This window comes from Poeciliopsis prolifica, unplaced genomic scaffold (assembly GCF_027474105.1).
Source record: "Poeciliopsis prolifica strain line A6 unplaced genomic scaffold, Auburn_PproV2 SCAFFOLD013, whole genome shotgun sequence".
NCBI classification, from domain to species: domain Eukaryota; kingdom Metazoa; phylum Chordata; class Actinopteri; order Cyprinodontiformes; family Poeciliidae; genus Poeciliopsis; species Poeciliopsis prolifica.
Genome location: NW_026562388.1, coordinates 3,567,340 through 3,593,500, shown reverse-complemented (window position 1 = coordinate 3,593,500; position 26,161 = coordinate 3,567,340). Strand labels below are relative to the sequence as shown.

Below are 26,161 nucleotides of genomic sequence, written 5' to 3'. Positions count from 1 at the left end.
TCTCTCTCTCTCTTCCTCCTCTCCTCTGTGAATTACCCAGTTGTGTTAGAGATGAAGAGAGGCTTCTCCGTCGTTACGCAGCCTCCAACTCCGCGCAGCGCACGAGCGACCGCCGGGTCCACTCGCTCTCTCGCTCGCTCGCGCACTGCCGCAGCTCCCACCGGCTGCTCCGTGGAGCAGCGGACCCTGCATCCTAAAGCCAAGCGAGTTATTTATTTATTTATTAATTTAAAGTCCTCCTTTCTCTCGCGCGCTCTCTCTCTCCTTCGCTCGGTTTCCATCCTCTACCTCATTGCAGTCTTATCACGTCGCCCCCCCCCCCCCTCTTCCCCCCCCTCACCATCCCTCCCTCATCCTCTTCATCCGCCTCGGCCGCTACAGGAGAGGAGAGAGGGAGAAGAGTGCTGCTGGTCGTGAACGACATGTCGACAGTCAGCCACTAAAGTGTACCTTCGGTCGCTTCCTTTTTTTTTTTTCTTTTTTTTTTTTCTTCCCCCATTTAAAATTTTTATTTTTTTTTTTTTTCTCTCGCCGGCGGACTGAGTGAGTATTACCTGCATCCGAACTGAGCCGAGCGACGCTGCGTGGATCTGGAGTGCGTGCGCGTGTGCGCGTGTGCATGTGTGTGTGGGGGGGGGGGGGGAGAGAGAAAAGAGAGGCAGACAATGAAGAATTCAACTGGATTGCGTTACTCTGCCGAGGATTTCCATACCTAGCCTGGTAAATGCTTTTGATATGCTCTTTATTTGTGTGTGTGTGTGTGTGTGTGTGTGTGTGTGTGTGTGTGTGTGTGTGTGTGTGTGTGTGTGTGTGTGTGTGTGTGTGTGTTGTAGTGACTGAACTGCTCACGCTTTATTCTAACTAACTACTGTCTAAATTGGAGTGGCTGTGAGTTATAGCCCCTCATGCATTAGATGTGTGATGCTGCTCGCCTGATATAGTGCAGGGTCTGTGCTTTGCTGGGAGCAGGAACCCTATGTAGAAAGAAGAAGAAGAAGAAGAAAAAAAAAAAAAAGAAAAACAGTGAGTGTGTTTTCTGACCGCCAGAGAGGACACAGAGGCAGACAGTGGAAATATGTGACATGAATAATATGGGGAAGGAGAAGCAGTGACCGTCATCTCTGGCTGGCTTGCGTCAGTGTGTGTGTGTATGCGTGTGTGTGTGTGTGTGTGTGTGTGTGTCTGTTTGTGTGTGCATGTTTGCGTCTCTGTTTGTGTGTGTGCGTGTGCACAGAGGGTGCAGGGGGTGGGAAGGTGGGGGAGAGAGGAAAGAAAAAACTCAAGAGAGACAAGGAGGAAAGCCACACCTGTGCCAGGCCTGTCTTATAAATAAAGCAGCAAGAGACATATGCACAATCACATTCAGCCAGAGTCCTTTCCTGCTCCCATAATGATGCAGAGCTATGCTGACTGCTGACTACTTCACTTGGCTGATCTGAGAAGGAGGCTTGAGTGTTGACTGTGTTGCTTCCCATCAAGCCAGAGTCTAACAGGAGGGATCCCACTGGTCTATCTGGACTGAGTATTGATCTTCTTCAAATAGGGGGGAGGGGCTTTTTGTTTGTTGTTGTTGTTTTTTGCTCAGAGATAAACAGTGCACCCCCTGCGGATACTAATTTTTAAAAAAAGAAGATGACTGGGACTGTATTGTGTCTTGTTCCAGTTTGTCAGTGAGCACATTAGCCCAGATTGGTGAGCTTCCTCCTTCTCGAGGCCGTCCGGCAGTGTCTTGCAGCGTTACGAAAGCTCGCCTCCCTCCTCTGCCCCCCCAACCCCCATCCATCCACACGTGCATCCGCCACCTGTTTCTGTTCCCTGGCAGGCTTTAAAAGCATACTTTTTTGGATATGGTTTGACCTTTCTCGCATTGTTTCTCGGCGCACGCTAACGCGCGCATGTGAGAAACTTGGCTCGGGAGCCGCTTCTCTCCGAAGGCGGGCGTACATTGTGTGCAGAGCAGAGCAGGAGGAGGGCTTTGAAGTAATCAATATCAGATTTCAGCTGTTTCACTGTGAGGCTCTCATCCTGAGTGGCAGACTTGACTGACTTCTTACTGCTTATGCAATCCCACTCCCTTCCTCCTCCTTTTGCACTCTCTCTATAACCCATTACTCTCCCCCCTTATCTGTCTGGTCTTCCACTAATTCTCCATTCCTTCACCTTTTTCCTCCCATCTTGCCTCCTCCTCCTCCTCCTCTGGTTTTCACTCATCCCTTCATCTCTCTCTCCCCTCTCTCCCCCCTCCTGTTATAATCACCTCTGTGATTGCTCTTCCTCTCCCAGGCGGTGATGTTTTCACTGCTGCCTTCTTTTCTAACCCGCCGATGCCAGATTATTGCTGGATGATTACAGCTACCATACCATCGTGATCATTATTGCATTCCGAGTGCCAGTGTTCAACACTATGTGAGCAGATCGAGATGCTTTATCCAATTTAGATCTCATTAAGACTTGAGAGGAAATATTCCAGTGCAAGACTCTGCGTTCTCAGCTGTTTTCCGTCTTTGTTTTGTTGTTGCTTTCTCTCTAACTTCTGCAAAATTGTTCGTTTTCCCTCCTCACAGTGATCTCGTGCAGACTGGGAGGCTCTGGGAGTGTTTTCAAGGTGTGGATGAAGATAGAATAAGAAAATAGAGCATTAAATTTCAGTCCATCCATCCACATGGTGATCGATTGCATATTTCTTTCTGTGAAACGCCTCAAGACAACATTTGTTCTCGGTTGGCACAAGGTAAATAAACCAAATTCAGTAGAATTTAATTTGTGCCTTCGGAAATGATCTGAGAGCTCTGCTACTCTGAGTCTGGCCAAAACAGTGCAGAATTTGGACATGAAAGATGTGCGGTAATCCTGCTCTTATTACATAGGCGGCGCTATCAGCATCAGCTCGCGCTCCTGCCTGTCATCGCAGGAGACGCCTCTACATCAACCCGCTTTTGAAAAAAACATTTTTTTTTTCCAAGAGTTTTGATTTGCAGCGGTGCTTCAGCTCCACTGTCATTATCACAATAATGACTGTGACAGGCCTTGATGGCTGTTGATAACCCAACATATTTTTGCTGATTGATAATCTTGGGTAGTTTGCGCCTCGCCTCTCCTCCCCACCCCACACACCCCCTCTGTGCTCCCTGATTGCCATTCATCACATTAAATGGAGCAGTTCATTAGACAGAGGCATTATGAATCTGATTTGCATTTACTCATATTCATATCGCATACATTAAAACAACACACGCATGACATTTCAGCTTTGCCGGCCATTTGAGAATACAGATGAATATATTCATCCCAGCTGTTATTTATTTTTTCGTCCCCTACTTGTCCGAAAAGCCACTCTGAACGTGGTGAAATGTGATTCACAGGTGAGCAGACCCACGTGTTTATGTCTTTGTTTCGCATTTACAATGTCAGTATTTGAATTTGCAATATAAAAGCGTTTGCTGCCTCAGCTAAGAGACTGTTCAGCTTCCCTTCATGAAGCGTTTGCCCCACTTTATATATAAAGCATTGTTTTCTGGTGCTGGATTCAGCTTAACTTGCAAAAATATTTACACTGCTCAAATGTTCCCGCACTTTGCCGCTTTACTACCACAAAATGTGTATGTTTTGTGGTGTCTACATGTTTCAGACCCACACAAACTAGCACATTACTGTGAAGTGTAAGAAAATTCAACATGGTAAGCATTTGTGTTTGGTCCCCTTTATGCTGAGTCAATTCAAAAATTACTTTAGTGATCCCAAAGGGAAATCAATGGATCAATTCCAGATTCTTCAAAGAGTTACAGTGGATAGAGAAGGCTGTGAATAGGAGCGATCTCCTGCAGCAGTCTGTGTTACAGCAAATTTGAGGAAGCCCCTGACTGAAGACCCTTGTTTTTTTATGACATGCTTCTAAATTAAAGTCAGTGCCTCTAAAAGTCATCAAATTAGTAAACAGTGTATTTTGATAAAAGCATAAATATAGCTGTTCTGTGAAAACCTCAGAGATGAAGCATAGTGCATCATGGTGCATCACGGTGGAGGTCTGGCTTACAGACAGCCGCAGGTAAATAAAGGGCAGTTCTGAAGGTAAAAATGCAGGCAGATTTAATTAATACATCCAAGTTGTTATGGAATAGTTTAGCTCAAAGCTTATTCCTGTGTTGGAATTACTAAGACAAAGTCTCGCTCTAAAACCAAGAAATCTGAGGCAAGTCTTGAAAATGACCATTTTTCCTCTTTGCAGTCTGACTGGACTCCAGCTGCAGCATTTTTGTGCAGAAAAGCAAGCAAGCATTTTGTATTTGAGTCTGAACATGCCAGGCGGTTGTTCTGGCATGTACAACTCACCAGCAGAAGGAGACGATTTTTTAAAATTTATTTATTTTTTATGTGCTTCATAGTTTGTGTTCAGCAGCAGCCAGTGAAAGACCAAGTCAGGAAGCTTTTGACCTTTGCCACTGTAATAGTGACTAAAGAATTACTGCTGTACAACCCCGCGGCCCGTCCTTAGTTTGACGTGTGTTCTTGTGTATAATTAGGGGTTATCAGGATGCGTATGGTATAGCAAGAACAATGCTTAACCTTGGACGGACAGCAACTTGTCAAAAGTGGGCCTCGCGATTTATTGTGTTATGTTACGGTGATGGAATATGCCTCCTGAAAGCCTATTGGACATCCATTCTCTTTTCTTTTCTTTTTTTTTTTTTACCACTAATATATATATCACTTATGTAAGCTGCAGACACTACAGTTGCTTCATTGGAATCATTGCATCTCAATTACGTGTGTTGAACTAATTTCTATGAGACGTTCTACCTATTGAGTAATTCATTATTTACATATTTTTACAGCAAACATGCTGAGTACAGGTGCTACTGCATAGGATTTGGTAAAGTCATATAGAGATTGTATTCAATTGTTGAACGTTCTGCTGTTGTGGGATAATGAAAATGTTTCGATTGCACTTATTATCCAGGATGTTTTTGTTTGTTTGTTTGTTTCTTTGCTTTTTTGGGGGAGAGAATTAGAGCCATCTGTCTTTTCTGCCGCTTTTGTCATTGCATCTTCATTTAGTGATAAAAATATACAAGATGAATGTTTCACAGTGCATGTGGACTGAAGTGTTTCAGCTTTATTCCGTCGGTTATGATGGCAACTTGTCATTTTGCCGAGGCGTTATCTACCTGCTTAGCTGTGTTGACACAGCCAGCGGCAGAACAGCAGTGTTAGAAAATATTGCTTCCCGGGTACTCATTATGCATGCTAGAGGTATTTTAGATGGGTATGTGTAAAATATTTTGGAAACCATGAATTAGTGTTCTTCCATTTCACAATTATGAAGTATTTTGCATAGGTGTCTCCAATAAAATCAGAATTTTATGGTCGTAATGGAAGAAGGTGTAGAAATGTTCACGGAGTGTGAATATTTTTGCATGGCACCGTATGTTTGTCATGGTTTTTTGACTCATACCATGGCAAACTATTGCCTCCAGCTGGCCTATACATCATTATTTCTGTATAATGAAATGCTTTCCCCATGGCTCAACAGTCTGTGTGATTTAACATTTATTTCCAGGCTGCTTGAATATGCTTATGATGTATCACCAATCTGATTCATCCTGAAATGACTTCTCCTTCTCCTGCCCTGTCTGTTTGTCCTCACGAATCCTGCATCTGTGTGTGTGTGTGTGTGTGTGGTGTGTGTGTGGTGTGTGTGTGTGTGTGTGTCTGTGTTTGACCGTATGCGTCTTCTCCTCGCCTGGCAGTGAGATAAAGGCCCGATGCCGCGCCGTAGCCCCAGGCTGCTGAGCTGAAAGGGGAGAAGCAGCAGAATGCAGTGGGTCACTCTGGTGGTGGCCCTGGGCTGCGCGCGCCTGTCGCAGGCGTCGCGCGGCCCCACCCCTACACCCACCTCCACACACACCCCTCTGGTGGACAACTCAGAGGAGGAAGTGGACGAGCCGTGCTTCGAGCCGTGCACGTGCGAGGTCAAAGAGGGTGTACTGCACGTGCACTGCGACGGGCGGGGCTTCACCAACGCCAGCCAGGTAAACCTGCTCACCTCCTCATTCATCACGGCCTTCGCGACGATGTCACCTCGTTAAAACGCTGAATCTCCAATGCCAATGTATCGGCTCGTGGCTCGTTTTTATTGTTCACGTCCCCTAATTAATAAACTAAGTAATCAGAGCTGTAATTAATCATCCAGGTGTCACAGTCATGGATCCGCCCTTTCAAACTCAACCTCCAGAGGAACTCTTTCAGACGCCTCTACAGCAACGGGTTTCAGCACCTTGGCAATGCGGTGTCGATGAACCTCGGCAACAATGCACTCCAGGACATCCGAGTGGGGGCCTTTAACGGGTTGGCCAAACTCAAGCGCTTGTACCTCCACGAGAACAAGCTGGAGGTCTTCAGAAACGACACATTCGCTGGTTTGGAGGCCCTGGAATACCTCCAGGTAAGCTCGAGGACATAATCAGTCCTAATTATCCATGATTGACTTTATTATTGATGAATCAGTGTGAGAGTACAATTCGTTTCCATGCCAGAAACAGTGGTGGAGTGGCAGCTAGTCTGGGTGAAATGAGGTAAAAGAGTTTTAGGGTTTTGTTTTTGAATCAGAGAGTGGCCAAGCTTTGCTGTGAGCTCTGACGTCTTTGTCCTTATTGCATTTTTCTGTCCCGCAGGCCGACTACAACGTGATCAAACGGATCGACAGCGGCGCTCTGAGGTTTCTCTACAAGCTTCGGGTTCTCATACTGAATGACAATCTGATCCCCGTCCTGCCCGCTCATCTGTTCAGGTTACATCCTGATTATTTTACTCCAAAGCTTTTTAATTATGCCAGGACTGATCTGTAGAAATATCACTGCCAGGCACGGTTAGTCACAGTGTTCTGCTGAGGTAGGGTTATTGTAGCGCGCACACAGCGCCTCGCAAAAGCACTCATATCCCTTGAACTTTTTCGCAATTAGTCACGTTAAACCCACAATGCTTGACGTGCTGTACTGGAAAAGCTATGTGATAGATAGACCAACACCGAGAGGTTCATAATTAAAGTTGAAGGAAATGTTTTCATCATTTTTTAGAAAGGAAAATCTAAAAGGTTTGTTGCACATTTGTATTCAGATCTTTTTACTGACGACTTCAGAAATCAACTAAAAAAAGTACAATAGAGTCCAAGTGAGTTATGTGAAGGCCTCAGAGGGTCGTTAGCGAACATTAAAGAACAAATAGCATGAATACCAAGGAACACAGCTGGCGGGTCAAGGAGGAAGTCATGGAGACATTTTAAGCCAAATCAGGTGGAAGGATCAACTTCACTCTGCCTTTATGAAAAGTGGCAGGAAGAAATTCATTGGACACATGAAATATGTGAAAAAAGAGCTCTAGATGAGCCCAAAATATATATATTTTTTGTTTGAAACTAACACTGCATTATCACCCCAATCACCCTGCCACTGCTGTAAGGCAAGGTGGTGGCAGCATAAAACTGTGGGATTGTGTTTCTTTAGCAGGGACAAGAAAGCTGGTCAGAATTGATCTAAGGTGGATTTGGTACCTTCATACAGTCACAATAACAAATATTCCTAGGCGATAAATTGTTCCAGAAGTTATCGCGATAAACAATAATGTCGTTGTTTTGACACCACTTTTAACTTTATGATGGTACCAGCATGGACACATTCTCAAAGATCAGTGGACTTAAAGTTTTAATGAAAATTTACCACCGAAACTGAGAGACCGTTTAAATATCCAAAATAAATAAACTAAACAACATATCCCTTGAATAAATTAAGTAAATTAAATTTATTTAAATAACAAATAAATTGAATTATGAAGTCTGTAGAAAATGTCCTTCAAAAAAAACAAGGGCTAGTTGAACCCAAAACACCCACAGTAAAAACTTGTGTCATCGAGTTTTTGGTAGAAAGAGAGAGAAAACAGAAAAAAAGATACATTGATTGAGCTGATTTTAATTCATCATGCGATTAATCGAGTTATTGCGACAGGCCTAAATACAGGGGAATCCTGGCCAGCGGGTTCACCTCATGACCTTAAGCTAAATATTATCTCCTAATAACCCTTAGTGATTGTGACCTAGCATGCATTGCTTCTGAGATGGTGACTGAAATTCAATATGCTGTGCGGAAATTAACTTGAGAATCAATGGCCAGACCTAAAAATTGATCTTCACTCCATTCAATCTGGTGTTGGAAAGAAGAATGAGAAGAAATTTGTCAGAAACATTCCTCAAGGTCTTTGCAGCTGTAATCAAAGCTGAAGGTGAAGGTGGTTGAGAACAAATCAGATTATCAGATTATAATTAGCAAAAAAATAAAAATAAATAAAAACACACACACATAAACCTTGTATTATCCCTTTCATCTCATGGTCATACTGCAGTTTGTGTGGTTTTTCAAATTAAATCATAATAAAACACACTAGATCTTTTAATTGTGATGCGACAAAATGATGAAAAAGCTCAGGGGTTTTTGAATGTTTTTGCAAAGCGCCGTATGTCATAGACTTAACTAATCATCAAATAAAAAATAAAAAAAAACAGATTTTTTTTTTCATTGCAGTTTGTCCTTTCATCTAATTCCATTGCCTCTCCTTCCCCCTCCTGCTCCAGATCTGTGTCTCTGACTCATTTGGACCTACGGGGAAACCGTCTGAAGAGCCTAGCAAAAGACGGGACGCTGCAGTACATCGGCCGCTCCCTGATGGAGCTGCAGCTGGAGGAGAATCCCTGGAACTGCAGCTGCGAGGCGGTGGAGCTGCTGCAGTGGCTGGGTCAGATCCCCTACACGGCTGTCGTCGGGGACGTTACCTGCGAATACCCGTTTCATCTTCACGGAAAGGACTTGAGGGAAATCCCCCGCAAAGAGCTGTGTGCTGACCTGCCGGATAAAGAGCACCAGGGAGAGAGAGGCGCTCCATCAGCGGGATCCCAGCCCCAGCCTCTGCCCCCAAACTCTAAACACAACTCCCATCCCGGGAGAGCCAGGCCGACAAGGCCATCGTCTATGGTGCACGGCTCCCGACAGAACACTCTCACGTCCTCCACTTCGTCCCCCTACACTTCAGCAGAGCGTAAAGACAGGGAAAAGCAGCTGAAGCCAACTAAAAGGCCTCGACCCTCCAACCGAACGCCGCCCACCGCTCGCAGCTTGATGCCCAACCAAAACCCTCCCGTGGCAGGATACCAAACACGACCGCCCATACCTATCATCTGCCCCATCCGTTGCACCTGCAATCTGCACATAGCCGACCTGGGCCAAACCCTCAACTGTAAAGAGAACGGTTTCCGCAACATGTCCCAGCTCATACCTCGGCCTCTCAATGGCCGAAAGCTCTTCCTGGGAGGGAACTTCATCCAAAAGCTCGTCCGCTCCGACTTCTGGAACTTCTCCAGCCTCGACCTGATTCACTTTGGGAACAACCGCATCAGTTTCATCCAGGAGGGAGCCTTCTCCAGCCTGGTGAACCTGAGGACCCTCCACCTGAATGAGAACGAGCTGGACAGGTTGAGCCCCCACATGTTCCTGGGACTCCAGAACCTGAGGTGAGGAGTCTTTGCACGGCTCTGCGTTTCACGCACATCCTCCCCTCTTAGCACTTCAAACAAAATTTCTCTTTTTAAACCGAAGCCACATGTCAGCTTAAGGTACTTAGAGATTTGTTTGTTAAAAAAAAAACATAAAAAAAAGAAGTTGAATTAATTTTAGTATAATCCTGGCACCGGATAGCGCTGAAAACGTTGATCACCATTATGCTGGAGTTTGATTGAAATGAAGGTTTCCTATTCTCTTCCATGTTTGTCATTACTTAGTCACGCTGTCTGATGCAATGCTCCAGTTGAGTTGTAAGCCTGGTTCTGAGTGACAATGTGAAAATGAATGTTTTCTGGTATTTGCATACAGAGGTGTTGATAAGACGGCGAGGTGTCAGAACGATGGCAGGATTCTGTGTTTGGGAAAAGGCTCGTCAGAGCGATGCATATGTATATAATTGTCAGATTAAGCTCACAACGATGATTCATCTGCACATAATGCATATCTTCCTTCAGTAAGTGCATTAAACATTAATGAAGACAACAGATCAAAATTCATGCCATTCTAGCTAAAGAATGATAAGTCACCCAGGCTTTAGATTTCAGCCGCACCATCTTTATATTTCCAGACAGGTTTAAGAAAATCTGCAGCCATTAATCTGACTATTAATCAATAATAAAGATCCTCTGCGGACATGGAAAATGTCTTCCTCTTAACCTCTCGTTAGCCTTTGTTAAATGCTAAATGGTGACAGAGTGCTCTGAGCAATATGAACTGGACCTTCAGTGGATGTAAAAAGTCTACACACCCTGGTTAAACTGCTTGTTTTTAAATATGAAACAATGCTACATTGTTTGAACCTTTTTAAACTGTTAATGTGACATTCCCACCCAACTAACAATGAAAAACAAACAAATCGACCCGAGCAGAAAAGTAGAACAAAAAGGTTGCAGCAACCTGGCTGCACATGTTTTTAAACTCTAACTAAACCTGTTGTTGAATCATATTTCTGATGCAATTTCAGCATTCTGTCTTCTTTGTTTGCTGTCTCTAAACATCCCACATGTACCTTGAAGAAGTTTCCAGAATCTCCTCTCCACGGCCTTTTTCACTGACTTCCTGTCAAACTGAGTCCTGAGTCTGGTGGAGCCATACTGTTATTGATTTTGATGAATGCCTGGACTAAGTGTAGAGAATAAAAACAAAAAGCTATCGGCCAAAATGTTCTATTCCTTATAATGCTTTACGAATGTCTGGGTCCGTCTGAAGAAAAGTAATCCCGCAGCATGCCACTGCCAGCACCATATTGAACTCTGGACGTGAACTAACCCAAAATTCTACCATTGGCATTCTCCCTTACCAGTTTCTGTTTTGTATTTTTATTAACTATGGAGAAACATTCCATGTTTTTATAACATTGCTGTTACGTATTTTCTCAAACTGCTAAAGACATTTTATACCCTCACCCTGACTGATGCTTTTGTACAAGGAAATCATTTTGATCCTCTTCAATGTCTCTGCAAATTCTGGGCTTGGCTGAGGAATAAAAATAAACACAAGTCCAACTGGACAGCTGAACTTCAATAATGGGTAATCGGATGCTCGATAACGTGTACCTGAGACTGAATGCTGGGTTTGAGGCAAAAGGTGGTAGTTGAAGGGTGCGCACGATAATCCAACGTGACAGTTGCTGCTTTTTCATGTTGTACCTTTAGTTTCTCAAAGAAGATCTTTCTGTATTCAGCTAAGTGATACAGGCTACACATGACAGTGAAGTTGAAGAAGATATTCTTTTCTTTTCTCTCGTGTTTTTCAGAAACAAAAACATACAGAATCTTCGACAGTTGTCGCAAAGTATATCGCACCCCCCCCCCAAAAAAAATCCAATGTGGTAATTAGACATCTGTGTGAAATTTGACATAATTTGATACTGATCGGTTTGTGAAGAGGCAGAGGGGAGATTAAATCAAATTTCTTCTATGAATTTGAAACTCGAATAATCAGCTGCGTATTTGTCGAGATTGGGATAAAGGAGGACTAAGCTACTGTGCGCATAGAGAGTTTTATTATGCTGTAGGAGCGTCGCCCATTTGTCCTTTTTTTTGTTGTTGCTGTAAACCGATAATATCTGCTTCTGTTTCCTGACCTTAGGTTCCTTTACTTGGAGAGCAACAAGATCGGTGTGGTAGATCCCGGCACCTTTGACTCCATGCCGTCCCTTGAGTTGCTGTTTCTCAACTACAACGCTTTGCGGAGCCTCCCTGTCGGTGTATTCTCTGGAGTCAAGCTGTCTCGTCTTAACCTGAGAAACAATGTCTTCCAGCATCTGCCTGTGGCGGGTGTGCTGGAACACCTCAGAGGACTGGTACAGGTTGGTGGAAATCCATAATGTACTTATTCTAACCATTGATTCCAGCAGGGGGGGGTGATGGGGTACAGAGGCTGGCAAATGTATTCGGTGAACTTTTTTGACATGTTGTCATTCTCCAGTCACAAAATGGAATGTAGTTGAATGAGATTTCATATGATAAAAATGCGGGCATGATGGCGAGGAAATGGATGCTTTAGTTTCGATTGCTTTTTACAAATAAAAACCTGAAAATTGTTTACATGCTTTTCTGCCCCCTTTTTTTATGCCCCTAAATAAAAATCTAACTGCACTCAGTGAGCTAATTAATTAAGTCCACCCAATTTAAATTCAGTACGAATACAGCTATTAAGCAAAGGCCTCAGAGGATTGTTGCATAATATTAGAGGACATTTGTTGTGCACTACAAAAGTGTGACCTTTCTAGGAAAGTGTTGAGAAGAACTAGTCTTGTTTGCAGTTTTCAGCAAGCCACGTAGGAGATGCAGTAAACATGTAGAAGAACATTCTGCCGTTATGTAAGATCAAATTTCAACTGTTTGACCTGGTTGCAAATTGCTAAGTAAGGTAAAAAACCTGCACTGTGCATCTAGCACACAAGTTCTGAATGACAAGGAGTAGATGGAAGAAAAACAAATCTTGTACAGTTCAGCCTTTCTCTTAAAAGTTAATTCGCTAAACCATAAGCAGCTAAGTATCAGTCAGCCTACGGAGGCATCTTTGAACAGAAAACAGGCAGTGTACATGAAAAAATGATAATCGGAAAAAATATATGTTATCTCTGTTCTGATACAGCACTCTGAGTTAATATATTTCACTATACAACAAGTTCATCTTCTTGCAGATTTAAATCGAATCATGACAACATTAGAAAGTCTGGAATTAATTTAACTGATTTCAGTAATTTGTGGCTGTTTTTGTGAAAATGAATGAGCAAAGTTTCAGTCTGTGGATGTGCAAATGAAGGTAACAGTGGCAAAAGGTGGTTCCTTAAACTATGAACTCGTGGGGGTTAATCAAATACTTTCTGGCCTTTCCGGATTTTCTTTTTAGGTGCTAGTTTTAGCATAATTCTTCATCTAATCTCTTCCCTTGTGTTACTTTGTGTGGTTCTAATGAATACAATTACAGTAAAACACAGTAAGGATTGGAGCCCAGGAGTGCATCTGTAGTTATATTCTGCTTTTTTGTTGTTTGTCAGGGGTGAAACAGAGGTGATGGACCCTTTGTTTCACTTCGCAAAAATGTGTTTAATCTCTCTCAAATACAAAGGTCTAACATGCTGCAAAGAAACTACAAATAGCAATATTACATCTTAATGAATCAAGTGGTGACAGGCCCCAGCTGCATTTTTAAACTTCTGGCAGGCCCTGATCTGCTGGCCTTTGAAACAGCTGGAGCTTTCTCCCATCATCTGTTGTTTTGAGAGCGCTGCTGCAGCATGTGAGACTGTTTGTGCCTCAGGTATTCCAATTGGAAAATTGCAATGGACTCCATTTGCATAAGTGGTCTTAATAAATCAGGAGTTAGACTGGAGAAAGCAGAAGCCTTTAAGTGTTTAAGCATGGTTTTAATTAATGAAACGTAGAGTAAATAGACTGTATAAAATACAGCATATGTTCTTTTTATTTGTTAATTTTTTGGGGTTTTCCTCACATCTAACCACAGCCTTTAAATGGCTAGTTGCGGCACGAAGCACGCAGATAAGAACACAGTCCTTTCTACCAAGACTTTAGCAAATTTAATGTAAGCTTTTCTTAGACAGCCAGAGCAGAATGAGGTAAAGTGGGCGTAGATTAGCCTGAATGTCATAGTGAATTTCTGTTCTTATTTAGCTTGATGGGAAAAAAAATAATTTAAAAAATCCCAAAACTCCCAATTCTGAGTATGCGTGGGTGAGACTGGCAGTTTAGCGGCAGTTTCTAAATGTTTGCTGGAGGAAGCGTGCGCGTACAAATAAATGCATTATGCCTATTGTGCAGTGCTCTTATGTTCAAGAGAATTTAAGCTTTCGCAAATTGGATGCACCCAGTGGGCCGTATTCATGGAACCCAGCTGCATCGCCATTATAGAGCTGGAAATCTGTGCCACAGTAACTGAATCCGTTCATTTATCGGGGTTGTTATTTCCCTAACAAAGCCATATTAGCGCTACCCGTTGGCTGCAGAGAACAACATGACAGCAATATCACCTGTTGGCTTACTAGTGGGCTGTTTGAAGCTCGGGGCGTGGGCTTTTGTGGGCGCCTCTGTGTGTATCTGAGCCAGCGTTTGCACTGTAAAATCAAAGGCTAACACTGATGGAAGTGGGATTTAGCTCCCAGCTGCTGGGGAAAAACAAAAAGGAAAGCACAACTCTGATAAAGCAGCGGCATACACAGCTTACAGTCAGCTCTGCCGTCAAGAACAAGATTATGCAGTCACACCCACTTAACTGATACGAAAAATATTTCCCTTAGCGAACTGTTAGAAAATGATAAATAAAAAAAATTCGTCTGACGTTAAAGAGAAAATTAAAATCATTGCGGTGCGTGTGATTTCTCAACTGGAAAATTAATGCCAGTGCAAGAGCAACCGAGCCTTGAAGCACAAATATATATATATATATATATATATATATATATATATATATATATATATATATATATATATATATATATATATATATATATATATATATATATATATATATATATATATATATAATCAACTTAAGTGAAGGAGCGTCTGAAAGGAGGCCAAAAATATGTAAAGCCCAGGAACACATATGTCTTTGTCGGTACTTGCTAAGACATGTTGGGTTTCAGGCAGACACTTCCTTGTCATTGCCAGCATTAATCAAGAAAGTCGCCCATGACCAGATTTGGCGTTTAGTGGGGAGCAATTCTGTCTAAAAAAAAAAAAAAAAACTTGACGCAACTGACACAATGTGTAGAAATAACCAATTATGCTCCGGTGTGGGAAACTGAGATGGAGGCAGACAGTGGAGCATTTTGGGAGGTTTTCTGACTGATTAGAGGGAAGGTATCCACTGTAATCACTGCTGAATTATTCAGATATGTCCTGGCACCAGTGTCATCAGCGCCCATGTCCCTGCTAAAAATCTCACTCGCAGTCAAAACTTGAGGGGTTTTTTGTGCATGTGTGCGTGTGTGTGTGTGAGAGAGGTATGAGGGTAATAAATATCCATTAAAGCAAGTCAAATGTTTAGCTTTTGAGAAAACCCGGAAATGTTGGGATTGTGTGTAACTGTTATTTTTTAAAAATCTCAGAGATCATACAGGCAGACGATAAGCTTTTAGCCATCACTCTAACAGAGTGTAACAGCAGATCTGTAAAAAAAAATAATAATAAAAATGCGAGGCAGACATTTATACCCTCTACTGATGTCAAATCTTGGTATTGTGCACCTGAGATCACGCACAGAGCACGGACAGAGAACCAGGGCTATTATTATGTTGCCCGATAGAAAACATTTACGATTGAGCTGCTCTCCAGTGAACATGGCCTTTTGTTCAGAGCCCAGATGTTCCTTGATACTAGGAAAATATTTTTGAAAACCAATTTTCTCCCAGAGTAAACTCTGTTGAAGTGAACAAAGCTGTTTTTCTCCTCATGACACATCCATGACTTGCTTAGTGTCCAGAGGAGCTGACAAACCGAATATCATTTTACTGAGAATGAGCTGAGTTTGAAAATGAACTAAAGGTTAAGGATGTCTCAGAACTTGATTTGGAATAAGTGACACATAACAACCAAACAAATTAAGTGTAGTACGTTGCTATCTATGCAATTATTACCTATTAATCAGTGGACAATAAAACATAAATGGTACTCTGTGTTTTACTGCACTTTATCTAGTCCAGAGGACCCTGAAGTGTTTTACACATTCACAGATTGATGGTGGTTAGCTGCTACATTGTAGCCACAGTTGCCCTGGGGCAGACTGGTGGAAGGCAGCCATGCGCTGGGGCCACTGGGCCCTCTGACCACCAGCAGCCAACATGGGTGAGGCGTCTTGCCCAAGGACACAACAGCTGAGACAACGATGTAGTCTCCACGTTATGAGTGGATTCTCTCCTTTGTGCTGGCGCAAAAAAAAAAAAACCTGCCATCAGCTGATCTTTACAGGAAAAATTACCCTTCAGGCCCTTTCCCAGTGTGGGCGAACACCTCTTCTTAACACAGCATAAAGTAAGCAGTAACCGGCACGGCAATTACCAAAGTTCTTAGCAGTAGCACATTATGGATGCCGTAAAAATGAGCGGGCTGTGCAAACCGTAAAATTAATTCTTGAGAGTAAAATGAAAGACATCATGAAGATTTTTTAAGAGAGGGCAATGAGAAACTACCACAAATGACTAAAACAAAATATGTGATTATGAAGAATATGCAAAAATGATAAATACAAGGAAGTAAACACAATGCAACACGATATAAAACGTTGGGTGAAAACACTAAAGCAAAACTATAGATGTACTATAGTTAAATGGATAAAACACTGAAATGCGAGTTGTTTTTGAAAATGAAAAGAGTTTCATGTGACTGTTAGGCTCATGAACGTTACAGCTTTAATCGTTAGTATGGTTTGTTTTAGCTGTATTAACACCATCGGTGGTTTAGAAAGCTGCTTGGAAAAAAGAAAAATATAACACACAAATAAAGTATTTTTTAAAGGAAACTTAAATTGGGTAGTTTGCCTTTCACAATTACAAACTTATATTATGATATATATGTATATGTGATAAAGTGCAAGATTGTGAAGTGAAAAATATGTAGTTTTAATTTTTTGAGTAAAAAAGAGCAAGCCTGGTCCAAACAAGTGAAAAGTGACTTTGAACAACGGTTCTCTAGTCTGTTGGTTGCAGAACTGGACTTTTACTGGGTCATCCAAACACATAAACATAGTTTAACCTAAAACGGTTCACTGTAGCTATATCTGTTGATTTGTGGTTGTTGTCCTGCTGGTAGAGGAACCTCTGCTGCAGGTTTCGGTTTTAGCAGAGTTTATGAGGCTGAATAGATATACATGCAATCTTCCAATTTGTATTTGTCAAAAGAAATGACTTTGAGTTGGTTTGTCACATAAAATATTAATAAAATACCTTGTATTTTCTGAGATACAGACTTACAAAGCCCAGTGATGCTAGCAAAGGAGATTCAGTTGGTCTTTTTACAAGAACAAGAACTAAACTTTCCTACTACTGTCCAAAACATGCATGTGCAGTCAGCTGGTGACTATCCTTTGGTAATAGTGTGTGTGTACGTATTTGTGTCCTGTGTTCCCATTGTCTTGATTTGGCGATGTACCTCACCCCATGACTGTGCATAAGATCAGGACAGAAAATGTTTGGATGACAAGGCAGCTGATGGTGAGACACATCAGTAAAATCAATCAATGCAAAGTCCATACTCATAGCAATTGCTACCATCTTTTATTTGGCTGCACATCCTGTGTATCCAATTTCACCAGCACAATAAAAGCGGATGAAAACAAGTTAGATCGTTCTGTAACATGAACCAGTTTTCTTTACTTTAAAGTGCGCAGCGCAGCATAAAACAAAACCACTATAGGTGTTTTAAACCAAAATAGACTGGCTCAGCAAAAATGCTTCTGTCATTATAGGATTTTATGAGCTGGGAAGTTTGACCACACCACTTTACTATTTACAGAGACAAGATGGGTCTCAGTCTCACTGGCTGTCTGACTCAGTAATTTGGATTTCACATCACATGATGCCAATAAAGCCTTTTTAACTTGATGGTTTTTGTTTCACTTGTTAAATAAAGACAGAATGTTCTAACCATTGAGATAAGAGTAATTTACTCTCAATAACCGTCGGTATTTAATTATCTGTAAGGGTGGATGATACGCCAGGACATAATTAGTGTAAGACTAATTATCATGATATTATTTTAGCGTAAAAAATGACTTGATATTCTCATGGTGGTGATCTTTCACGCATTTGTTTTGCCATAACTGTGAGAATGAGTTTACGTCTTCATGCCATTACTCCACTGAACAGCGAGTTGCACGTTCCAATCCCAAACATCCAAGCCAATGCGAACTTCTGCAGCCTGTATTTGTTTTTCCCTCAGAATGGAAGATCAGAGGCTTCTTTCCAAACTCAGCAGGGATGTTTAGCGATCACACAAAGACAGAGGCGCCTGCTTCTCTACCGAGGGCGGCCTCAATGGACTAGATGCTTTCGCTCTTTGCTATTACATCCGCCCGGGTGCCGTCTACAAACCACTGTACAGAACCAGTTCACGGCTTTCCTCTAGGGGATGTCGGTGAAGTCGCTCGGGAAAATACGCAAACGCGAAAGTGCTTGTTGCAGGCGAAGCGAGCGCGAATATGAAAGTTGATAGCTGCGCCGCGGCAAGGAAGAGCGTTCCCTGGAAAGTGCCAAAACATCATAAACTCATAAAGTCGAACAGCATGAGTAGAGACTTTCAACGAGTAAATTGATTTGATATGGTTCTTTGACTTTGTATCTCATCTGCAGATATTTTTGCTACATAAAGTCTGGACAGTCAGAAGAAAAGAATGAAACGCAACATATCTGGAACAATGACAGAGCTGCCAAAGTATTTGTAGCCATTACAAATTTCTTCTGCGTTTGCTTTTTTGTCATCGTTAAATGTTTCATAGCAGAAAAAATAACTTGAGTCAAAACAAACAGCAATTTTCAGATAATGATATTATTCATTCAGGGGTGGAAATCCTGTCCAAAGCTACTTGGCCCTGTGTGAATTGCCTTCTCAGCCTAATAATATCAGACTCTTTCACTCTCAGCAGCAACAACTGCCATCAAGAGTTTGTGAATTGCTAGTAATGACTCTTTTCCATCATTGTGAATGAATTTTTGTTTTAATTTAGCCCCACTGAAGGGATTTCAAGCTTTCTCTGACTGTGAAAAGGCATGCCACAGAAACTGAACCAGATTTAAGTCCAGACTTGGACTGGGCCACTGCCAATACCTACATTTAGTTTATCTTTTCAGGGATCGGGGAGCTGGTGCTCTTCAGGTCTTTGTTCTGTTACACACACTGATAAAGTGGATGTTACATCATTTGCTGCTAGCAGGATTACTACTACCATGCATTAGGACAAATAATCCAGATAATAATCAAGAAACAACCCAAGACCGCCACAATACCATTACCATATGTCTAAATTTACACCGTATCAAATAATCCTCCTCGGTTCTGTCAGTTCAAAATTCTTAAAGCTTTCAATTGGGTTTTTAGCATAAGTGGGTCGCCCTTTTGTTGTTTTTTTCCAGTTCTTACAGCTTAGAATTCAGCCAGGAATGTCATTTTGTCTTTTCCTGTCTCTTTTCTGGACCCTGTCTTAATCAAGACAAGTGCAGTTCTCTCAGTGTTGCTCTCGGCTCTTTTGTGACCTCCTGGATGAATTGTTGATGGATTCTTAAAGTAAGTTTTGTAGGCTGGCAAAGATTAAACGCTGTTGTGTTTTCCTTGCAGATTCTGACTCTCACCCTGCTCTCTGAAGCTTTAAAAATGCCCTGATTTATTATTTTTTTTCCCAAATGCATGTAATGAAGTGTTTTTCATCTGTTCCTACATTTCTGTAGATAATGTTTTACATTTTGAGCTCTCATAGCCCGCTTCATGTCAAACAGGCTCGCTTTAATTTCTTGATTTTACAAGCCAGATGTTAATGAGGCCTGCGTGCGCCTGGTGAAATTAAACTCGGACCTCAAAGAACATGGCCATTTTGTTTGGTGGGCTAATAAACAAAGTCATCACTTGAAAACCACATATTGAGTGTAATCAAGCAGGCTGATATTAAAAGCTGCTTATCTGAAACCTTTAAATGGGATTAAAAGAGAATAAACTGAATAAATGTGTAAAGGGGCTATTTGATCTAATGTGTCTAACGAGTGTTTTAGATCCAAACATTTGCATGGCAGCCTAAGCTGGGCTAAAGGAAGTAAACGACCCCAGAGACTGCAGCATATCTGCAATAGAATAGCAGAAACTGGGGGAAAAAAATCAAAGTGTACGCTGTGGTTCAGTCAAAGTCTAATGGTAGTTTTAATGCACTGTGCATTTACACAAACCTGTAAAGAAGAACTGGCCAACATATCCTCACCAGCAATGCGAGAGAACGATAAATGCAAGTGTTATTAAATTATGGCTGCCAAAGATGTTCCACAAGTGATTGGAATTGTATATTGACAGTGATTGAATTTGCTTTCTCTGCATTTCATCTACAGAATAAATATTTCCCATAAAGACATTTCTTCCAACACTTCTGATTGTTTGTCAAACTCGCTCTCTTCAGGCTCACTCCGAGTCTTATTATTCATAAAACAATGGAAGACATTCATCAGAAGAGTGAAGGCTTGGCAAGCTAAAGCTCAGGGGGCGTCTCATCACCAGAGACTTCAGTTAAAATCCTTGTGCCAGAAACTCTAACACATGCTTCATATCGACTTGAGCAAACCTAACGACTGAAAGAAAATCACTGTTTGAGCAATTAGAAAGACACAGGATTTTCCGAGAACATTTTGAATTTCTCCCCTGGTGGGAATTTTTATAGCTGTCTAATAAATCTTGGACAATAATTGCTTGATCTTTGATCTTCATGCTAATGAGTGAGCGCAGAACAGCAAATAAATGGAATCCTTCATTTCAGGCTGAATATGTTGGGCTTCAATGTGACTGTTATCAAAAATACGTATTATAGCTTCTTGGCTTTCTTGGATTTCATTCAAAAGCAGCAAATCGGGAATAAAAATAGCTCCTTCGATTGAAGCACAGATGTGTGCGCCCTTTCCTGACTTTGAATCCTGGTATTGTGTACATGAGATTACACACAGAGAGATGATGGACAGCGAGCTGTTGGACTTCTGGATGGAAAAATGTGTTATTGACCTGCTTTCCAGTGAACTTGGGTCTTTTGTTCAGAATCCAGATTTTGGTTATGGGAAAAATGATTTGACAAAGCCAACTTTTCTCACAGGAAACCTGTTACTTCGCGCCCAAATCAATTAACAAACCAAATATCATCTGACTGAGAATGACTATCAGTGTCAGATCCTTAAGTTTAGAAATTAATTAATGCATAGTGTCTGTTAAACATTGAGTGATACATTTGGGTTGTGTGAATGCTAGAGAAGGTGGCGCTGGTTGGTAACAAAATGCTTTTTAAAAGGCATTTCTCTGAAGTACTAAACCAAAGGCCTCCATTTTCACAAAACAGTATGGGCTGACATAATAGGTACACCTGTCGGGGGTAAGCAAGGGTCTGTAATTTCTCACCAAAGTAGTGCTTTGATTGACAATTTGACAGCAAATTGCACACTTGGTGACCAGGCTTGTAAACTGTAAACACTCCTGGTTACGTCGGACAGATGCTTAAATGATAGACGGGATGACAGAGTTTAAGGGATTTGAATGAAAGCGTGCAATGAAATGCTTCGAGAATTTCAGGCAGATGTACGATCATCACCGTGAACGTTACGAAGGAAAGTGGGGGGGTAGGGGGGTAAAAACTCAGCTAACGGTTTGGCCGCATATTTCTCTGTCATTTGGCTTCTTCACGCTAAATCAAGTCTTGCAAGAATGCAGACACTGGAAAAAAATATATTTCTTGTGTGAAAATTTGGATTTAGCAGGAGTGTTGAAACTAATTTAGAACTGCAGCTGTGTGTTGTTTCCAGACACCCATCAGTTCAAGCTATGATTGTGAAAGCCCACAGTGGACTGACGCCAATAAAGGAAGGGAAAAAAAAACACACAAAAAAAACAACATCCGGCTGTTGAGCGTGAGACAACCGGGAAAGGAGCGGCTCCCGCAACAATGATGCTGAATCATCTCCCTCTTTAAAAAAAAAAAAAAATTAAATCATCCATCTATCTCTGCAAGCCAAGGAGATGGCCTAACCAAATTAGCATGACAACATTTGTGCGAGCGCCTTGGAAGTGCGACAGAGAGAATATCTGCTTTCGCTGCCAGTGTCGCCGCTAAAGACTCGGAACAGATCAGTCCTGCAGACAATACAACATGATGTGATTCCCTTTGTGCATAATCTGCTTTAGCTTTTTCAAAGTGTTTCAAAGAGAATATTTGAGTTTGTTTTAGGACCTGCAGTCAATAGCTGGGAGGCAGAAAATGGATTTGTGGGCATACCTATTGGATTATGGCACAGGGGAGAGTTGCATCACATCCTGCCTGTTGTTAAAGACTCGGCGCTGTGATACTCCTGCATGTTCGCCTGCCTGGGAGTTTTTTTTGAGAAAGTACTTATGTAAACCCTGGGTTGTCCAGAACCAGCTGGAGCATAGCAGGAGTCTGTTCTGAGAGCCTTCGCAAGCAGGTTCAAAACTAAACGCTGCGCTCTGCCATTCAAATGCATAAAAAAAACCCAGGTGATTTGCTTTTTCCACCACACTTAACGACATTATTTTTATTTATTTATGCTACTTATAATATGGTTTTTACCTTATTTTGTGCTACATGGAAAGTTACAGTACAAGCAGAGAAAAACACAGTTTTTAGGATTTCCTTCACAAATAAAAATCTTCAAAGTTCAGTGTGCATTTGCATTCAGGGCCCAATACTCTGATACTCATAAATAAAATGCATAACAACTGACAGCCTTAAGAAGTATTTAACATCAATCCAATTGACAATCTGAAACAAGACAAGCTATCAGATCCTGGTAAAAAAGCTTGAAGCATTAACTAAAAGATGTTTCTGCGTAACATTGACAAAGGGAAGGCTGAATGCAGAAGATTTTATTTCGTAAAAGAAGAAGAAGAAAATTCTGCATTGTGCTTCCAACTTCTACTTTGTATTGGTTCACCTCATAAAACCCCAACAAAATACTCTTGACACATGTGAATGATTCAAGGGGTGTGGATACTTTTGCAAGGCCCCATATTATCTTAATACCACAAGACAAATTTAGTAAACACCATTCTTCTTCCTTGTCACCTCAGCAATGCTTGCGCTCAGCTTATTTGGAGATGTTTTTAAATTAATAATATACGTCGCAAGGGCTAATGCAAAATTTGTTATTTTTGTGAGCAGTTAACAGAATGATTCATGAATTCGCGTTGCATGGCAGATCAGTAATTATTTCACTATTATGCAATGACAGTGTGCTGTGGTGTGATGTATTTCTCCAGGTGGACCTGCAGCAGAACCCATGGGAGTGCAACTGTGAGGCGGCTCCGCTGAAGCGTTGGCTCGAGGGGCTCAGCACTATGATTCTTATGGGGGAGGCGGTCTGCAAGTCGCCCGAAAAGACTAAAGGCGTGGCCCTGCGCTCCCTCTCCATGGAGCTGCTCTGTCCAGAGCTGGAGCCCCAGGAGGGCCGTGAGCTGGAGGAGCAGATGGCAAACTCCACAGATGCAGGAGGAAATGTATCCATGTACCCTACGCCTGGGCTGGGACCCCTCGCCCCTCCGTGGATAGATTCGATCCCTCTGTCGGTGTTGGTGCTCAGCCTGCTGGTGTTGTTCGTCTCCGCTTTCTTCGCAGCGGCGGCACTAATCGCCTATGCCCTGAGGGTTAGGGAAAAGCTGCCGTTCCGTCGCCAGGGAGAGGTAGACTTGGCCGGCATACAGATGGAGTGTGGAATCTTCACGGAGCAGACACACCACCACCACCACCACCTTCACCACGACCTGCCTGAAAAGCCCCCCTTACCTCTGGCCGAACACAACCACGTCTATGACACCATCTTGCCCCGAGAGGCGGCGGCGAAAGGAGCCGACGGCGCCGCCGCCTCACACATGTGTAGCAACCCGATGTTCAAAGAGCAACAGGACGCAGACGTGAACCAGCAACTGCAGCAGCAGCAGCAACTGCAGCAGCAGCAGCAGCAACTGCAGCAACAGCAGGCGTTTGCTGCTTCGAAGGAGTGCAAGGGAGGATATTGCCCCACGCCGGAGAAGGAGAAGGAGTGGACCCTGGAGGTGTCTTCATCCCCCATCAACACCATCACAGGGGCAATGGGAGCGCTTGCTGGTCTCCATGGGAATGGCATCCTGTGTCCCACGGTCATCGACAGCCAGGGTCCCACTCCTAAGGTGGAGCTTGTGGACTGTCTCTTCCAACTCCCCACCCCCGAGTTCAGAGATCTGCCCGACAGGTACGGGAGGCCCCCGCCCTGCTACCCCCGCACCCAGGACTCCAAACAGGAAGTGAGACCTGACCAAACACTCGTGGTCACCACTGCCAGCTCCTCAGCCGGGGGTGGCCACGGCGGCCAGAGTGAGCAGGGAGATGGAGAGCAGAGACCCAGACTGAGGACCAAACCAGACTACATGGAAGTTCTGGACCGGTCCTATCAGTTTTAACACTCATCCTTCCTTCAATCCCTCTCCTCCCTCCTTCCTGCTACCATTTTTTTCTCTCGTCTGCTCGTCATCTCCCTTTCTGCTGATGAATCAGCCAGTAACACTGACTCCTCCTGTACAGAGGTTGGTTTTCAGAGGAGCCTGTGGGGGAGTGGGACTGCACTACACGCCGTGTTTTATTCCAGGACCTGAGGTCAGGTTTTGTATTTTTCTCCACTACTGGCACATAGGTTGGTATTTGGCAAGGATTAGCTGAACCAGGATCTCTGCCTCTGGGCAAAACTTCAGCTGCAGAGACCGCCGCTTTTTATTTTTCCTCCACAGTCCTACAATGCGATAAAAAGGCTCCGTTTTCCCACCAAACGCCACAATTAGCAGGCTACAGCACGGCTGTGGGCGTTAATGTTCATAATATCACTCTCAAAGGACCTGCGTGGAGGTGAAAAAAAAAATAAAACAACACAGCTCTTAAGAACATCAAAAACAGGAGTCATGAACCTCGACAGCCCGAAGGCCTGGAGCGAGCTGGGCATGCACGTTGAGACAGAGGAGCGGCCGAGACAACCCAAGAAGAAGAAAAATAACCGAATATAGCCAAGTGCCTTAGCAATGAACAGCCAGCAGTATGGTCAATGCTTATTTTTCTATAAATACAGATCTATTTATCTAAACAAAGAGGTTTGACTACCAACGGATGGGACGCTGATGGACAACTGAGACTAATCGAGAACCTGAAGAGTAATTGCATTCCCTGGATGAGCCAAAAATAATAACCTCCCCAGTCAATATTGGAGTTGTTTGTATGCAGTTCTGTTGAATTTTCTTCATCTCATCCGGTCAAACTTAGTTTGCTTATCTGGATTTCTTCACAGGGCTATGACGGGGGGACTAATTCGGGATTGTCTGGATTGTCGCAGAGGGAGATTCTGGAAAGATTTTGGAAGTTCTTATTATTGTTACTATCATTTTAATGGAAATCAAAACCGAGGAAGGCAGGACCACAGAAGAACACCGAGCCAATGGATGCATTTTGGATTTCTTTGTCTCTCAGACTTAGCCGGGCCACATGGACCTCTGCTTCATGTTTTATTCCACCCGACAAAGGCACAGAGGTTATTGTATTCTTTTTCTTTAAAGTATTTCTCAGAGGAAATATTGAATGACAACAAAGACAAAGGACAGAAAAAAGCAGGTGTAGAGGCATTTTTCTTTTCTGTTGTTCAAAAAAAAAAAAAGACACTTCTATCGACTACTGGTTAATATCTTTTATGGAGATACTTTTTATGCTTTCATCTCCAAACAATAGTAGAGGCAGTTGTGAATATATTTATTCTTAGTTTTTGCGTGTTGAAGCTCTCCTGTAAGGGATCATGTTATATTAATGTATAGGATGATTCTGCATCTGGTTCAGCCTTCTTACCGCCGACCCACGAAGTACAATAAAGGGTGCTACATTAAAAAAAAAAAAAAAAAAAAAGACTTTCACTGGCAACTCTTGTGTGACAGATTCACACACATTTACACACAGCCTGACCCAAATAACATGCACTCTCATGTTCTCCAGCTTCAATCCCTTAAAGGGATAGTTCACAATTTTGTAGGTAACTTTCGTGGGGTCTTCATTTTGGTGCAAATCGAGGATTAGGGTGGAGAGGGTAGGTGTTTTGATGCTAACTGCTAATTTTATTATAAGTCAATAATATATTTCTCCAAACAGACTCTTTGTTTAAACTGGTTTAGGGAAATGCAATCAATGGGAAAAGTTAAAACCGTCTATACCTTTGACTTCCACTATGTTTCATTTATGTGGCAGCCATATTGGAAACTGAACGCCAGACGGCTTCAGTTTGTAAATCATCAGCTCAAGGTAACCACATCATGTAAGACTCAAATTTAAAGTTTAAACACCTG

At 42.4% G+C, this 26,161-nt stretch overlaps 1 protein-coding gene across 2 annotated transcripts; it reads left to right on the top strand.

The window, feature by feature from the left end:
• The first annotated feature begins 355 nt into the window (after positions 1-355).
• On the top strand, positions 356-25,732 carry LOC129365388 (SLIT and NTRK-like protein 3). Of its 2 annotated transcripts, none has more exons than XM_055038564.1 (7): positions 356-543; positions 5,748-6,029; positions 6,191-6,442; positions 6,672-6,787; positions 8,621-9,553; positions 11,694-11,913; positions 23,075-25,732. In XM_055038564.1, the coding sequence occupies exons 2-7, from the start codon at positions 5,814-5,816 to the stop codon at positions 24,248-24,250; spliced, it is 2,913 nt and encodes a 970-aa protein (XP_054894539.1). In that variant the 5' UTR covers positions 356-543; positions 5,748-5,813; the 3' UTR covers positions 24,251-25,732. The 2 variants fall into 2 exon arrangements, with proteins under 2 accessions (XP_054894539.1, XP_054894538.1); XM_055038563.1 differs by having other exon boundaries at positions 356-720.
• Positions 25,733-26,161: the final 429 nt, after the last annotated feature.

Coding starts and splice junctions, on each gene's coding strand:
- LOC129365388 (XM_055038564.1), top strand. CDS start 5,814: ATGCAGTGGGTCACTCTGGTGGTGGCCCTGGGCTGCGCGCGCCTGTCG. Junction 6,788..8,620: donor CTGCCCGCTCATCTGTTCAG/GTTACATCCTGA, acceptor CTCCTGCTCCAG/ATCTGTGTCTCTGACTCATT. Junction 9,554..11,693: donor CTGGGACTCCAGAACCTGAG/GTGAGGAGTCTT, acceptor TCCTGACCTTAG/GTTCCTTTACTTGGAGAGCA.